The sequence below is a fragment of the Microcaecilia unicolor genome, chromosome 11 (assembly GCF_901765095.1).
Source record: "Microcaecilia unicolor chromosome 11, aMicUni1.1, whole genome shotgun sequence".
In the NCBI taxonomy this organism is placed as follows: Eukaryota; Metazoa; Chordata; class Amphibia; order Gymnophiona; family Siphonopidae; genus Microcaecilia; species Microcaecilia unicolor.
The window spans coordinates 168,375,305-168,392,025 of NC_044041.1; the positions used below are offsets into that span (position 1 = coordinate 168,375,305).

Genomic DNA, 16,721 nt, shown 5'->3' on the forward strand with positions numbered 1-16,721 from the left:
ATGCCATCTTCCTATAATTAACTTCTGGGGTAGAACCCCATAGAAGGGCATCAAGCCGCCCCCCCTGAACAAAAATCTGTTCCAACCTTGTGATAGGCGACAGATCCACTTTGCTCCAAACACTAATTTGTTTCAGTTGAGCTGCCCAGTAATACCAAAAAATATTTGGCATACCTCTCCCTCCTTGCTCCACTGCCCTCCATAATGTCCTCCGTGCAAGTCTAGCTCGCTGCCCTCCCCACACAAACCCACCCAACTCTGTTTGTATCTTTTGAAGCTCCCCCTTTGGGACTGGGATTGGTAGGGTTTGGAACAGGAACAGTAATCTAGGTAGAATGTTCATCTTTATGGCTGCTATCCTGCCCCACCATGACAGCCAGCTCATCTTCCATCTATTTAGGTCCTTTCGTATTTCTCTGATCAGGGGAACATAGTTCAACACAAATAAGCTATCTAGGTCACATGGAATCCAAATACCCAAGTATTTAAAACTAGTGGTTACTACCCGGAATGCAAAATGTCTTCCCATTTGTTCTTTTTCATGTTCTGATATTGTTATTCCCATTATTTCAGATTTGTCGAAGTTTACTTTGAATCCCGACAATGCTCCAAATGCATCTAATTCCCTCATAATTATCGGTAATGTCAGCAATGGTGCTCCCACATAAAATAAGATGTCATCTGCAAATAATGCTATTTTATGATCCCTCCCCCCCATCCTAACCCCTTTAACATCCCTTAATTCTCTAATTCTTTGGGCCAGCGGCTCTATCGAGATCGCAAATAGTAGTGGGGACAAAGGGCACCCCTGCCTAGTTCCCCTTTGAATAGCAAATTGACTTGACCAGCCCCCATTTACTTTGATCTTTGCCACCGGAGTGGAGTATAGGCCTTTTACCCATCCCACAAAAACACTTCCCAATCCTATCTCCAGCATTACTTCCCATAAATACTCCCATTCAACCCGATCAAACGCTTTTTCAGCGTCGACCGTAAGGAGTGCGAGGGAGTCCCCCCTTTTCTGTGCCCCCCAGGTGAGATTTAGGGTGCGTCTAATGTTGTCTGCTACCTGTCGTCGTGCTATGAAGCCTGATTGGTCTTCATGTATCAGGGTGGGGAGTATCTCCTTCAGCCTCTCAGCCATAATTTTCGCTAGGATCTTAACATCTATATTAATGAGGGAAATTGGTCTGTAGGACCCGCATACTGTTGGATCTCGGCCAGGCTTTAACAATACTGAGATCCCTGCTTCTCGCATACTAAGTGGTGGGTTGCCCTCTACGAAGCAAGCATTCCCAATCCTCACCAATAACGGCCCTAACTCCTGTTGGAAAACTTTATAAAATTTTGCCGTGTACCCATCTAAACCAGGTGATTTCCCTCCCTTTAGGCCTTTTATGACAGACAGTACTTCTTGTAAGTCAATCGGTGGTGCTTCCAGAGCCTCCCTTTGCTCTGGTGTAATCCTCTGCAATTCTAAGTCCTGCAAATATTCTTGTAATACCTCTTTCTGGTGCTCTTTTCCTTTAGTATATAATTTTGTATAGTATTTCACAAATTGCTCTCTAATGTCCTCATCCCTAAAAAACATTGCATCTTTTGCTCCTTTTATTTTAACAATTGTGTTTTTCACCCTTTTCTCACGCAGCCTCCTAGCGAGCATGCTTCCCGCCCTATTGCTAAATTCAAAAAATCGCTGTTGTATCAAGCGTCTATGAAATTCCATCTTTTTCTATTTATGGTTTTTTATCTTGCTTGTCCTTTGATACGTGTGGGTTTACAAATTTTATTTTATATTTGTAATGACTCCTCTTGCTTGTTAGCCTCATTGAACTCGAAACTGTGCAAGAAAGGAGAAATTAGGTCTTACCTGCTAATTAGCTTTCCTTTAGTCCCTCAGGACCGGACCAGGATTGGACTGATGGGTTGTGCTCGCCTACCAGCAGGTGGAGACTGAGAAAAAACTCTGACTCTAGAGAGCCAATAGGAGCCCTGGTCATGTGACCTTAGCCTCAGTATTTTCTCAGTCTCCCAGCAGGTAGGAAGCGAGCCCATTAGTCTCTCTCTTTATCTTTCTCTTTTAGAGGTTAATAATAAGAACTACAATGCTACCTCTTCTTCTGTGCCTAGGAATTCTCTGTTAGACGCTGGTCAGGTAGGGATTTCTTTTCCTTTCTTTCTTTTACAATATCAACCGGCTCCCCTTTGTCCACATGTTTGTACCTCTCCTCTCCCCCCTTTCTCTATTTCTGTGGATGGCACTCTCATTCTCCATGTCTCATCAGCTCGTAACCTTGGGGTCATAGTAACATAGTAGATGACGGCAGAAAAAGACCTGCACGGTCCATCCAGTCTGCCCAACAAGATAACTCATATTTGCTGCTTTTTGTGTATACCCTACTTTGATTTGTACCTGTGCTCTTCAGGGCACAGACTGTATAAGTCTGCCCCACCTCCCAACCTCCGGCTCTGGCACAGGCACAGACCGTATAAGTCTGCCCAGCACTATCCTCACCTCCCCACCACCAGCCCTGCCTCCCAACCACCGGCTCTGGCACAGACCGTACAAGTCTGTCCAGCACTATCCCCGCCTCCCAACCACCAGTCCCGCCTCCCACCACCGGCTCTGGCACAGACCGTATAAGTCTGCCCAGCCCTATCCCCGCCTCCCAACCACCAGCCCCGCCTCCCGATCTTGACTAAGCTCCTGAGGATCCATTCCTTCGGCACAGGATTCCTTTATGCTTATCCCACGCATATTTGAATTCCGTTACCGTTTTCATTTCCACCACCTCCCGCGGGAGGGCATTCCAAGCATCCACTACTCTCTCCGTGAAAAAATACTTCCTGACATTTTTCTTGTCTGCCCCCCTTCAATCTCATTTCATGTCCTCTCGTTCTACCACCTTCCCATCTCCGGAAAAGGTTCGTTTGCGGATTAATACCTTTCAAATATTACATATGTGCTTTTTTTTCCCATAAGCATGGTTTCAGTCAGGTATTATTTTTTGTGGCTGTATTTGTACAATATGTACATATATAGGAATATATATATTGTAATAAGTACATAACTAATGCCACACTGGGAAAAAGCCAAGGGTCCATCGAGCCCAGCTTCCTGTCTACGACAGCGGTCAATCCAGGCCAAGGGCTCCTGGCAAGCTTCCCAAGTGTACAAACATTCTATACATGTTATTCCTGGAACTCTGGATTTATTTCCCAAGTCCATTTAGTAGTGGTTTATGGACTTGTATATGAAACAAATAATTTATACTAACCAGTGCCTACGTTTGCTTAATTCAGTTTCTTACAAATTGCCGTCAAGCGCAGGAGTCTCGGGTGATCTACTTGCAGAGGCAGCAGCTACAGACGTTTTTTCTGTCTCATATGAATTGCGTTTTGGGATATGTTTCTTCTGATTTCATATGTGTCTCAGGGGTATATTGTACATCTGCAGCGGCTGACGGTTTACTGGACCTTCAGTCGTTTGCAATAAACATTTATATACCTTATTCGTGGTCATGACATTTTATTCTATGATGATTTATTTGGCTTACTGTGGTTTCCTCGATAATAGCCTTTACATACTTCGCTTTCTGTAGCTCTGTCGGCCATGGTCTCCGATATCTGTAGGAGTTTGTAGTTCAGGATTCCTGTTTCCACTTTCTGCAGCTGAGGCGGAATCATTGCAGATTGTTTGAGATGGCTATGTCTCTAGTTTGTCAACCTTCTTTCAGCCGTCTTTCTAGAGTCTCCCTGTCCTTCCTGCCGCACTGCTAGTGCGGTAGGAGACAATCTTCAGCGGCTCTTGGATCCTCAAAATTTTTGATTTGTAATCATCCTATTTGGTTGATTGGCGCCTCTTGGATCTTCAGGTTTTTTGCTATGGAATCATCCTATTTTGTTTGGTGGCAGTTCTTGGATCTTCAAGATTTTGGCTTTGTAAGCATCCTATTTTGTTTGTTGTCAAGGTAGTCTTCCGCGTTCTCAAGGTCCCATGTTTTTTCGTAGGGAGACATTTGAATATGTCATACTGGTAATTTTGTGCAGGGCACTGTTTTTTAATATCCTTAGATCTGCTGGCAATTTATCTACATATTCCTTTCTGCAACGCTTTCCAAAGTTTTTGTGCGGTTTCAGATTCTGGGACACCATTTTTCAGTTTCAGGCTCTGCCGTGGTATCTCGCAACAGTCCCTACCACTGTTGTCAAACTTTTGGTGGTGGTGACAGTAGATCTTATGGAAGAGAGAATTCTACTTTCCAGTATCTAGATTTCCGGCTAATAAAGAAACCTTATTATCAAGAGAGTTGGCCAGTCTTAGACCGAGCGGGACAATATTTTTCTTCCAGCTCTTAGGCTGGTTACTAAAGATGCTCCAGATTCAAATTTTGCTTCTAGGTCGCGTTCTTTATGTTCAATATTATATTCAGGTTACCGTCCATGACAGGCATCAGTATCGACTAACAGGATTTTTTTAGAAAGGAAAGATATAAAAAAACTTGTAAAAACTAAGGTGTCCTTTTACAAACGCGTGCTAGCGTCTTTAGCGTGCGCTAAAAATAAGCATATGTTAAACACTAAAGACGCCCATATATTCCTATGGATGTCTCTAGCATCTAGCATGCGCTAAAAACGCTAACGCGCCTTTGTAAAAGACCCCCTTAGTAATCCTGCTGGGTTCTTATATATTTCGGCAAGGAATTCCACCATTTAGTACCTTGGTAAGAAAGTAGCAGAATAGATTTACTTATATACTATCTTACAGGTAGGGAAATGGAGATGCAAATAGTCTCTTATACCAAAGGTTGCATTGTGAGAAGGCAGAGTAACAAGGGGTAACATATAATTAGGGGTAGCACCATGTAAAATCTGAACTGAGAGAGCACAGAGTTTGAAAACAATCCTGGCATTAATGGGAAGCCTATGTGGAAGCCTATGTAATTGTACCAGCAGTGCAGTAGCCCTCTCAGTGCGGCATATGCAGGACATATCTAGCCACAGTATTTTGGGCAGTTTGTAGTTTCCTTAAAACACATTCTTTGCAACCTGGTGAGAGTTGCTGGTGAGCTCTAGTACTCGGTTTTGCCGATGAATTTGTGGCTGCTAGGATTCCATACGGCACAGAAGGTCTTTCTTTCTTTCTTGCTTGCTTGCTTTATTCAAATACTGAGGCTAAAGTCACATGGCCAGGGCTCCTATTGGCTCTCTAGAGTCAGAGTTTTTTCTCAGTCTCCACCTGCTGGTAGGCGAGCACAACCCATCAGTCCAATCCTGGTCCGGTCTGGAGGGACGCTAAGGAAATGTGGGTTATAAATGTCATAAATAAATCACAACTATACTCTGTTTGGCAGCAAAATTCTTCAGAAAGTGACTGATGACCAAGTTTTTCACCTATTTTGTGTTCATGTACTAACTGCCAGATTCTATACAGGTTGCTCAGAATTAGGGGCGGAATGCGTAGTAAGCTAGTAATCTAATCTGTATAGGGTGCTCTGCGCAAAGTGACCTTTGCAAAATACTATCTTAGTGCAGATCGTAACAGCAACTAACTTTGGGTGTCATTTACTGAATCTGGCTCAAGATGTCCTACCTTGATTCTTGATTCTCATGGCTTCCTGCCTCACTTGATAGCAATTTTTCAAGTGTCTGATCTTCTCCTGTGAAGTAAGGCCTGGAACTGATGAAAGAAGGAATAGGGAAGCATTTCTGAAACAGACCCTCCACGTTATTCTGTAGGGAAAATAAAACAAGGTGTTAGTCCTCTTGGATTTGTAAGAATAAAGGTCAGCAAACAAGCTGTAGGTGGTCACTTTTCATTGGATTAATTTAGACTATAGCCCTGAAAGCTAGTAACAAATTTACAATTTATGCAAAAATGTAAGGAAATAAACTAGTAAAAAGAATAACGGAGATTTTTTTTCTTGTAAATTGTTCAGATGGATCTCCTGCCTTGTAATTTCTCTAAAAGGATTAGTTTGGCATGAACTGTGACAGAAATAACCCTCAATCTTAATCCAGGGTATAGTGAGAATGACCACATTCTCTGATTGCCTGCTAATGTTTGCCTTAGAAATTTCATTGTGCCAAAGAGTGCCTAATTCTGGAATTCAAAGTAATATGTACAGGCAACATGTTCCTTCTTTGCAGGATTCAAAAATATGTGTTTTTTGACCAATTCAAACTTTTCACAAGCATTAATCTTGACAACCAGATTACTGCAATATTTTATACTTAGATTGCTCAGTTAATCAAGGAAAAGTTTTGCAAACACTACAGAATACAGTGGCTCACTTGGTCTGTGATACAAGAAAATATGATAGAGCTGAACCACTGCTGTCTAGATTATACTGGTTACCTGGAGAGGTTAGAATTATTTTTAAATTATATACTTTTGATTTTAGAGTTTTTCATGAGTTTTGTCCAGGCTACCTAGTAGAATTATTGAAATTTGCTCCTGTTAATAATAACACTTGTCAAAGTAAATCTTTTCTCCTGAATTTTCCTTCTGTGAGGGGTGTGAAATGTAAAAAAAAAAAAAAAAGTTTTCTTCAATGCCTTATTTAGTTGCACACTGAAGAAGGAACTCCCTGCCTTTGGATATATGGAATGAAATCAATTAAATGAAATTTTGGAAGAAACTATTTTTTTTTCTTTATAGAGTTTTTATTTTGTAACTATTTTTAATTAATGTTTTTATTGTATCTCCTAGGATTACTTAGCTTCTTTTTTTCTGTAAACCGCATATAACTGGTATTTCTGGGGGATTGTGGTATATAAAAGTTATATTGTATTGTAAGGTGCACTTGGAAGCAGGGGCAGACAGACAGTGACCTGGGCCCCCAGGCTGCTGCTTCCACCTCCCACCTTTGTTTCCAGCACCACCCTTGCACACTACAGCCCCCAGGGCCTACTTTGAAGAGCCCTGGTGATCTAGTGGCCTCTTCAGGGGGGCAGGAAAGAACCCCACTCTTTCCTGTCCGCCACAGCTGCTCTACCCAGCACTGCTGCTTCTTCCTAGTGGCTGCCTAGACTTCCTGTGTCAGACTCACAAGACGGCCATAGAAAGTCTTGGCAGCTATTTTGAAGCCATGGCGATGTTGGACAGAAAAGCACAGCGGGAACAAAAAAATGGGGGTCTTTCCTGCCCCTGAAGAGGCCACTAGACCACCAGGGCCCTTCAAAGTAGCTTGGGGGGCTGTAGTGTACGGGTGGGGAGGGAGAGGAATTGGGCCTCAGGCATTGCCCAGTTGCCCATATAGTCAGTCCACCCCTGCTTGGAAGTTCTTTCTAATCTCACTAGTAGCACTCTTTAGATGGTGTGCTTTCTTTGTGGTTTGTGGCATAAAAACAGCTGTACGTTATCTCCATTTTATCTTCAGAGGCCCATTTATCTGTGTCTAGTCCTCTTAATTTTGTCATTACTGTCTGTGTTCTGTCTCTTGCTCAGTGGGTCCAAGAACAGGTTCACCGAGGCCTACTGCTGCATCATGTGCATTATCCTCACCTGAAGGGTCTGCACTATCTCCTGCCTGTACAATGGCTGTTATGTGCACACTGAAGAAAATGTTTGTTATACAACAGTCTAAATGCTATGCTAGCGATCCTAGTGTCATACAAAGCCACTCCACGGCATGAAGGGCCATTTCTCCAAAGCTGTGGACATCAAAAGTCTGCGAAGGTGTATTAAACATACATGGCTGCTGACACTTTCCGACGCCTCCAGCTGCTCATCCTTGCTGATGCTGTCCAACCACCATGGGCCTTTCCCTTGTGACATGTGTCTTCCTTGTCCGCAGTGGAAAGGATCTCTGCAGCCACCCATCAAAGAGGGTCCATTATTAGTGCCATCCTCTTCATCAGAAAATGGTCGCCAGCTGTCTGTCAAAAGATATAAGGCATCTGTGTACTTGGCTTTTAGAAGGAAAGGCTACATTAGAACTAGGCTATGCAACAAACCGTGGGGGGAAATGAGTCATGGAAGCTCCTTAGGACTGGTCCTACCAGCATCCACCTATGCAACTCTGTCTCCTTGTGCCTCGATTTATTGAAATAAAACACGCACTAGTTGTAAAAATATTGGGGGGCGTCGATATTTAAAAGGGTTTAACAGGGCATGGTTAGGGGCGCGCTGGGGGCAGAGTTAGGACAGAGCAGCAACTTAGCCAGTTAACAGTGATATTTAGTCCTCTAACCAGCTAAGTAAGTGCATAAAGTTATGATAGTAAAACAACTGTCCTAACTTTATGCACCCAGTTAACCAGAAACCGGTATAACTATCCGGGTCAGCGCACATACCCAGATATTAAAGAGCCACACATGCCACAGCACTGAATATCTGGGGTTAGGTCAGCCTGGAGTGAGAAGTGGCTCCCCTGTTGCATACTGTAAATGTAGGCATACATATCCATCTGTTCCAGAGATTATGTTCTTGAGGGTAATTTTATAGCATGGCACATAACTGCATATGTTGGACCTATTTTATAAAAACATACAGCATGTATCTGAGGGGCCCTTTTAGAAAGGCGTGTAAGAGCCTACGCACATCCAGCGCTTGCCAAATTGGTATTACCACCTGGCTACCACGTGCCCCGGGCGGTAATTCTGAATTTGGCGCATGCTGAAAACACGCAGTAGAAAATATATTTTCTACCGCATGGCACTTACTCAGTGGTAAACAGCAGTGGGCACGCACTGCATGCCTACCTTACTGCTAAGTCAATGGGTGGCAGTAAGGTCTCAGGCCGAAAATGGACATGAGCTGGTTTTTATTTTGCCACAAGTCCATTTTCCAGCTCCTTAAAAAAAAAAAAGGTCCCCTTTCCAGGACACGGTATAAACTGGCTCGGTGCACGCCCAAAAGACGCACTCGCACTGCTGCAGGCCACTTTTTTCCGCAGCTTAGTAAAAAGGTCCCTATGTGCCTTTATAAAACGGTCACCTGGAACATTGCCAGCACAAAGTTATATCTGCTGTGAGACAGAGTAATGTGTGTATAGATGTGCTGCTAAGAATCAATATACTGTATATGCTCTAGCCACGCAGCAGGGAAAGAAATGGTAGGGAGGATTTGGGAGTGGGAGAGGGGTTGGTATCTAATGTAATTAAAACCATTCATTTGTTATTTATACTGAAAAGAAATGACAGAGGTTTCGTTTGTAATGTAAAATGTTTTTATTTTGCATATGTCAACAAAAGGCAGAAGGAGCCCCCAAGCAAACTAACAGACAATAAAATAACAAAAAATGAGGGTAGACCAATTCGGTCCCAACACAAGGGTACTCATTTATGCAATAGACTTGAAGCGGTACTGTGCTTTTGCGCAACAGGCGCCTGCCTCAGGAGTCAAAGCAATTCTACAAAAATAACATTAAAAACAAAAAGCAGAACTATTAATACAACATAAAATTTAAAAACGTAAATTAAATATGGAATGGCAAATAATGTCTACAAATAGATACATTTTAGAAAACCATAAATAGATTATATAAAAGTATAACAAATAGTGTACATAGAAATATAAATTATGCAATGCCATGTATAAATTATGTAAAAATATTAAAAAATATATTTTTAAAATGTAAAAATTATGTAATACCATTGGTCTACCAATTTTATTGTTTGCTTTGCATATGACCATATTTTATAAAATAGTAGTGCTCAGTAGCATAGCCACAGCCGGGGCCTTGGGGGGGGGGGGATCAGCTCCCCCCCCCCCACTTTGGGCTCAAGACCCTCCAAAACTGCAGCACGGTTGAATGGCTGGCAGGAATGCCCAAGCCCCGACAGCCGAACAGATCCACTGCCTAAACCCCTTCTCCTGAGGAACTTGGTGGCATACTTTCAGCCACCAATGCTGGCTCTCCTTGCCTATGCTCAATTTGCACATGAATTGAGCATGTGCAGGAGTGCTGGTATCAATGACTGGAGCATGCTGCCGACTTCTGCACTGCCCATGCAGCACTGGAGGGGGATTAGACAGTGACTCTCTTCGGCTGGCAAGGCTTAGGCATCCCTGCCAGGAAAGGTACGAATTTTAACACCGGGGGAGGGGGAGAGCAGAGAGAAAATGTGTGCCCCCCCCAGTCTACTTCTGGATCCTCCAAAATGGGCTGATGGCTGTGCTCCTGCTAGTGCCTTTGATTAATCGCAAGTAACTATCATGATTAACACATTTTAATAGCAATTAAAATTATTTACTGTGATTGACAGTATTTTTATATATTAGTGCTGCTGATTAATAGCTATTAACGTGTTCAATTAACACACAAATGCAGCCTATGGGTGCCATTTTGAACCCAGAGCAGCATGGGGATCACTACCGTAGACCTCCAGGCCCTATGGGGGGGTCTGAGGCACTTCAGGAGGGGGTGGATGCTTTGGGGTGCTTTCGGAGGAAGGTACACATTCTTAGGGGGGGGGGGGTCTTCAGGATCATGATTAAAATTGTGATTAAACATTTTTTTAATGTCAATCGAATGATTCATTGTGACTAAAAATGTTGAACAACTGCTATATAAAATACACATATAAGTTCTGATTTCACCCTACTCCCTTTACCCATTCTCTGTCCCCAGAATGCCTTACACATATATAACATATATTGTGTCAATATATGTTCTAAAAACAATTTTTTGCATGTATATTAAAGATGTTTCTTGTTTTTGTGTTAGATTTTGATGTTTATAAAATACATCTTTTATGTCAGATCTGGATGCTGTTTCTTCTAAAAATATATTTAAAATTATTTTATATGATTTTACATGTATAATCAAAAAGTGTTTTATATATATATATATATATGTTTTTGTATGTATATTTAGAATTATTTTGTATGATTTTACATATATAATCAAATTTATTTTTTTTATTTTTTTTATGCTTATGCAAGTATATTTAAAATTGTTTATATATTTTCTGTTTACACATTTTAGACTCCTGAGGCAGGCCTGTGGCCGAAACACAGTACTGTGTCAAGTCTGTGAATAAAGTTGTTTCCTTTACCACCACAGTCCTGTGTTACTGGAGTCATTGGTCCACTTCCCACTCCCTATCAGATAGTTTTGTTTTCCGTGGGAGTTTGTGTTCATTCACCCAGTGGATTACCTCCTACATATATATAACATAAACATTGACGGCCATGTTTTCTGAATACCTACTTTTATGCTAGTATACTCCCAAGCAATTTTATAAGAACCGACATGAGCACATAAAATGTTGTTCCACAAAGTCAAGTCACTTGTAAAATATCCCCCCCCCCCTCCCCATATGTTCCAGATGTACTAAGGGATATTGCTGACTGCATGAGAGGTACTGAATGAAAACAAATTGTTCTTATGGGGACACCATTCCTAAGGACATGCGAACATCCACTTTTCTTACATATTTCCTTAGATTTATAATAACATCTTGTCACAGTCACCACTCCTTGGAATGTCCCTTCCTATAAAAGTAATCCCTTTATTAAGGACTGATCCTGCAGGTATTCTTATTAGAAATTTCAGGGGTTTTTTTTGTTTCATTGCTTCGCTAAATGTGAGAGGGAAATACATAATATATTGAAAAGATGTGTTGTAAAAACAGTGACTTTGGAAATTTTATGCCAACTTGGACCATACTAGATATAAATTTTGGCCACCTGGTTCCACCTGCTTTGAGAACAGGAAAAGTGGAATAATGAGTCGCAAAATGCTTTTAAGTAAGGAGTTTAAAGGTCAAAACCTTATTACTTTAAAAGGAGTGGAGCCTGTGAAAACTGGGATTACTTTAATCAATGGGATTTCTGGTTTTTAAAAGAGAAAGAATGTAATCAGATGTATTATTTCTAACTAATATTGGACAATAAGTATGTTTTCAATGAAATGATTTGACTATACACCGCATTGGCCTTGAAGAAGCCAACCAGATGATCAATGTGGAATAATGAATTAGACCAGTAATACCTGGGGATAATCAGGTTAATACCACGGTTTTTTTTTCTGTTTACTGTTTAATTGATCTCCTTATCTTGTTTCACTCTCCCTATTTAGTGGTCTAAGGAAGAGAATAGAATTACCTGACTGAAATAATTCCTACATATTACTTTCTCTGTATTTCCAGCAAGTTGTTTTATCGCTTGTAAAAATTTAAATGGTTATAAATAAAAAAATTTAAAAAAAAAGGGTCAAAACCTAGAACAGCCCAGATGATGTAGGGCTGTTTGGCCAGGTAAAAGTTATACACCAAAAGTCCATTTTTAACTATAATTTGAGGAAATGTACTCTCTTGAACAGTAATGGGTTACTTACAGGTGTGTATGAAACGTCACACAGATCATACCAAAGTTAATAACTTTCATCAGTCTCTGCTATGAAGAACAAAAAATTCACAAAAGAATTACAGATATATTTGGGTTTTTTTTTTTTTGGGGGGGGGGATAATGGGGGAAAAAAACAATGCTTGCTGTGTTTTAAATATGTCTGCCACTCAGGAAAAAAAAAAAAGCAGCAATATAGCTTGAAGGTGAAACTTACAAAGATTAACCTAGTTTTGTAATCACCAAATTAAACTAATATGCTTGGCTGTAGGGCAAACCCCGTCTCCTTTTCCCCCAATTTTGTTTTCTGCCGAGGGCACACTCACCTGCAGAGGACCAGTCCTGGCTGCCCCACGCGCTTGGTAACTGCACACCGCTACCCTCCTTGTCCTCATCCCTTTGGCCTTCATCGTGAGGCGTTTGGTCGCTGGATGCCAGAAACTCACCCCACTGGACATTATCTCCAGCTACCTCAAACGCACCAAAGCCTTCGCTGGCTTCGGCCTCGGTCTTCATACTGCTTCGCACTGCAGCATACCCCTCGCCATATAAACACGCATGCCCCACAAGATCTCCTCCAGCAGCAGATGTAGTCCCGGCTGTGACAGTTGCCATGGTTACCAGGCTTTTTCCATCTCCAGCAGGGGTGACTGAGCAAAGACAAGCGTATGACGCTCTCAGCCTCTCACGAGCCCAAGGGCCGCCGGGCTGTGATCTCGTCAGCATTGTGGTGCCGACACCACATTCACGCGCACAGTACCACCTTGCCTTGGCACTTTATTGGGCAGGTGCCCCACACCTGACATATTGCTGCTCACCGGCGGCTCTGGAAGCCTTTTTGACTGTTGCACTCTCCTCATACGCACAGACTCTTTTACCACCTGCCCCACCCCCAAACTACTTAATATAGCATTGGCTTTTAAATTACTTGATTCTAACGTCATTCCCTTTTCATTTTATTATATGACGAAACACCCCCTCCCTCTTCTCTGGGTATTGAACGTAAAAACTTCCTGCTTACGTTCAAGCCATGTTCTTTCTAGAACTGTCTTCCAGAATTCCACTCAGCCGTCTAGGAACCACATTCTGGTGAAGCACCAGATAGGGCACTTTTGCTCCCTGCTAACTCGGCAACACACAGGCAAAGGGTGTAAATAAGAGAATGACACAGGGACGGGGATCTGCAGTAACGGGACAGGGACAGAACCCGTGACGATGGGGACAAAGTCTTCTTTGAAGCCTGTTAATGAACTGGACTGTTATTTATGTTTGATTGCCAGAGAATGTGGTAAAGGTGGTTAGCTTAGCGGAGTTTTAAAAAGGTTTTGGACGGCTTCCTAAAGGAAAAGTCCATAGATCGTTATTAAATGGACTTGGGGAATATCCACTATTTTTGGGATAAGAAGTATAAAATGTTTTGTACATTTTTGGGATCTTGCCGGGTATTTGTGACCTGGATTGGCCACTGTTGGAAACAGGATGCTGGGCTCGATGGACCTTTGGTCTTTCCCAGTATGGCAATACTTATGTACTTATGATGCAGGCGACAATATTTTTATTTTTTGGAAAAACAAGCAAACATAATAGCCACAGCTAGCAAAATTTGCATGGGGGATCCTGTACATCCTGCTACCAGCACATCTTCTAGGAAGACATCTATTGCAAGAAGGACTATGGAAAACAGGAGAGCTAGACTGAATCCTGAGAACGTTGATGACTTCTTATTTGTCCACAAATTTTAAAATATCTCCCCTCTAGGGCATACAGAACGGGTTGTATTTTGTACCCCTAGATAATTTAACAGGGTGGATTACGATTCCTTGGGGAAGTAGAAGTTAACTATTGTTGGGGTTGGAAGGGTAGAGGGGGGGGGGGGTGGTGGTGGGAGGGTTATTATAGCTGCTAGTTATTATTATTTTCTATTTGTAATTTATACACAACAGTTGCATAGCATATTGTTCTTTTTCATACTTTAATAAAAAGATTTAAATATAAAATTATGTGTTCGAGGCTTCTGCAGATGAGAACAGAGCCCACGGGGATGGGGTGGAGATGGGGACAGCACCTGTGGGGAAGGGGCGGGGACGGAGACAGGGCCTGCAGGGACAGGACAGGGATGGAGACTGGGCCTGTGGTGATGGGATGGGGACAGAGACAGAACCTACGGAGATAGGGCGGGGATGGGGACAAATTTTGTCCCCGTGTCATTCTCTAGTGTAAATCTAAGCTTGTGAAGCTGCTCTTAGACCACAGCCGACACCAGTAGGCATGCAAAAACATCATTAGAGCAATTGCTGTGCCTCCTGGGCAGTTGGAAGAAAATTCTGTGCCAGATTACAGAGGAAGCTATGGGCTGCTTGTACACTATCAGAGATGCCAAGGGTTGGCTCATTCCAAAGCTGGAGATTAAAGGCAAACAAGTGAGGTTTTTCTCGCTGGCCCCAGCTATGTCTAAAACCAGCTCTGGCAGATGTATGTTTCAAAAACGTACATATTCTAAAATCAATAAATAGAAAATAAAATTCCTTTTTCTATCTTTGTCGTCTGGTCATTTAATTTTGCTCTTGACCACAACTTGCCCCAAGACATCTCAGCACTAAATACTAAGTTGGATCTCATCTCTGATTGGTTAATGTCCCATAAATTAAAAATCCCGATGAGTGGACAGAACTGAACTAAGCTTCACCACCCAATTCATCCCAAACACTTAACATGCCTACCTGAGGTAACTATAAACACACAAAGTCTGTCAAACTCAATTGTTAATCTCATTCTTCTATATATATTGTAACCTTGTTCTATACAAACTCTAACCAATTTACTTTGTTCTATACAAATTGTAACCAGTTTACTCCAGACTCTTGTAAGCCACATTGAACCTACCAGTAGGTGGGAAAATGTGGGATACAAATGCAAAAATGAATAAATAAAATAAATAAACCTAAGGTGGCCTGTTCTCATGGAAGGATGATCCCAAACCTATCATCCCTCCCTATCAGTATTACTGGATCTGCCGTGGTACTTCAGCCCACTGTCAAAGTCTTGGTTGTTACTTTAGATCAACACCTCAACTTCAGGCCACAAATCTCTGCCATCATACACTCCTATTTCCTTAAGCTACGTATGTTATACTCTATTAGACATCTATTCTTGCAAGAAGCTCTTCGGATCCTAATGCATGCCTTTGTCATTAGCAAGCTCAACTATTATAATGCTCTCTTATATGGCACTTGTTCATCTGATATTCCGTTGCAATAATCTGCATGGTTTAGGACCATTAATTGTATTAGGTATCGAAAAGTTGCTCTTGGGAAGAAAGGTTTTAATCGTTTGAGCTTCCACATTGAATAGAACATTTTCTTTGTTACAGAGTTTACTTGGCTCTCGAGGGTAAGGTTGCGATCGAGTGTGACACCGAGTATTTTCAAACTGTCCGAGGTAGGGAGGGTATGTCCTGGAGTATTTATGGTTGTGGGTTTGTATTTGTTATATGGAGAGGAGAGGATGAGGCAATGTGTTTTTTTCGGTGTTCAGTTTCAGTTGGAATAAGTTTGCCCAGGAGTCCATGATGTTCAGACTATCGTTGATTTTGTTGGTTATTTCTGTCAGATCATGTCTGAAGGGGATGTATATTGTAACATCATCTGCGTAAATGAATGGGTTAAGGCCTTGGTTGGATAAGGACTGGGCCAGTGGAATCATCATCATGTTGAAGAGTATTGGTGATAATGGTGATCCTTGAGGTACTCCACAGACTGCTTTCCACGGTGGTGATATGTTTGACTTTGATTTTACTTGATAAGTTCTGGTGGTTAGAAAGCCTTTGATCTAGTTAAGTACGTTTCCTTCAATCTCGAAGTGGCCTAGTATTCTTAGTAGTATGTTGTGGTTTACCATGTCGAATGCGCTCAACATGTCGAACTGGAGGAGGAGTATGCTTTTGCCTGTGGCAATCTCCTGCTTGAATTTGGCCAGGAGGGTGACTAGGACAGTTTCGGTGCTATGGTGGGATCGGAATCCTGATTGTGAACTATGTAGTATTGAGAACTTGTCCAGGTATTCCGTAAGCTGTTTAGTCACAAAGCTCTCCATTATTTTTACTACTAATGGGATAGACGCAACTGGGCAGTAATTGGTGATATCGTTTGTGCTTTTCTTGGCGTCTTTTGGTATTGGGGTGAGTAGGATGTTGCCATGTTCCTCAGGGAAGAGACCTTGTTGTAACATGAAGTTTAGATGGGATGTAAGGACTGCTATGAAGCAGTCTGGGGCAGACTTGAGTAGATGACTGGGACATGTATCCAGTTTGCAGTGGGTCTTGGCGAACCTGTGAGTCACTTGTGTAACTGATTTGGTGCTGAGAAGATTAAATGTTGTCCAAATGCGGTCAGCTGGATATCCTTCGGAGGATGGGTCCAGATCGTTG

At 42.0% G+C, this 16,721-nt stretch overlaps 1 protein-coding gene across 1 annotated transcript in view; it reads right to left on the reverse strand.

Moving 5' to 3' along the window:
* Positions 1-13,137, reverse strand: part of LOC115480442 — a 56,202-nt gene extending 43,065 nt beyond the window's left edge. Inside the window, exons 1-3 of the mRNA XM_030219121.1 lie at positions 12,622-13,137; positions 7,697-7,881; positions 5,594-5,733 (exon numbers count right to left, since the gene is read on the reverse strand). Coding sequence (XP_030074981.1) covers positions 5,594-5,733; positions 7,697-7,881; positions 12,622-13,021 — 725 coding nt within the window. The 5' untranslated portion in view covers positions 13,022-13,137. The remainder of the gene's footprint in view (positions 1-5,593; positions 5,734-7,696; positions 7,882-12,621) is intronic.
* Positions 13,138-16,721: the final 3,584 nt, after the last annotated feature.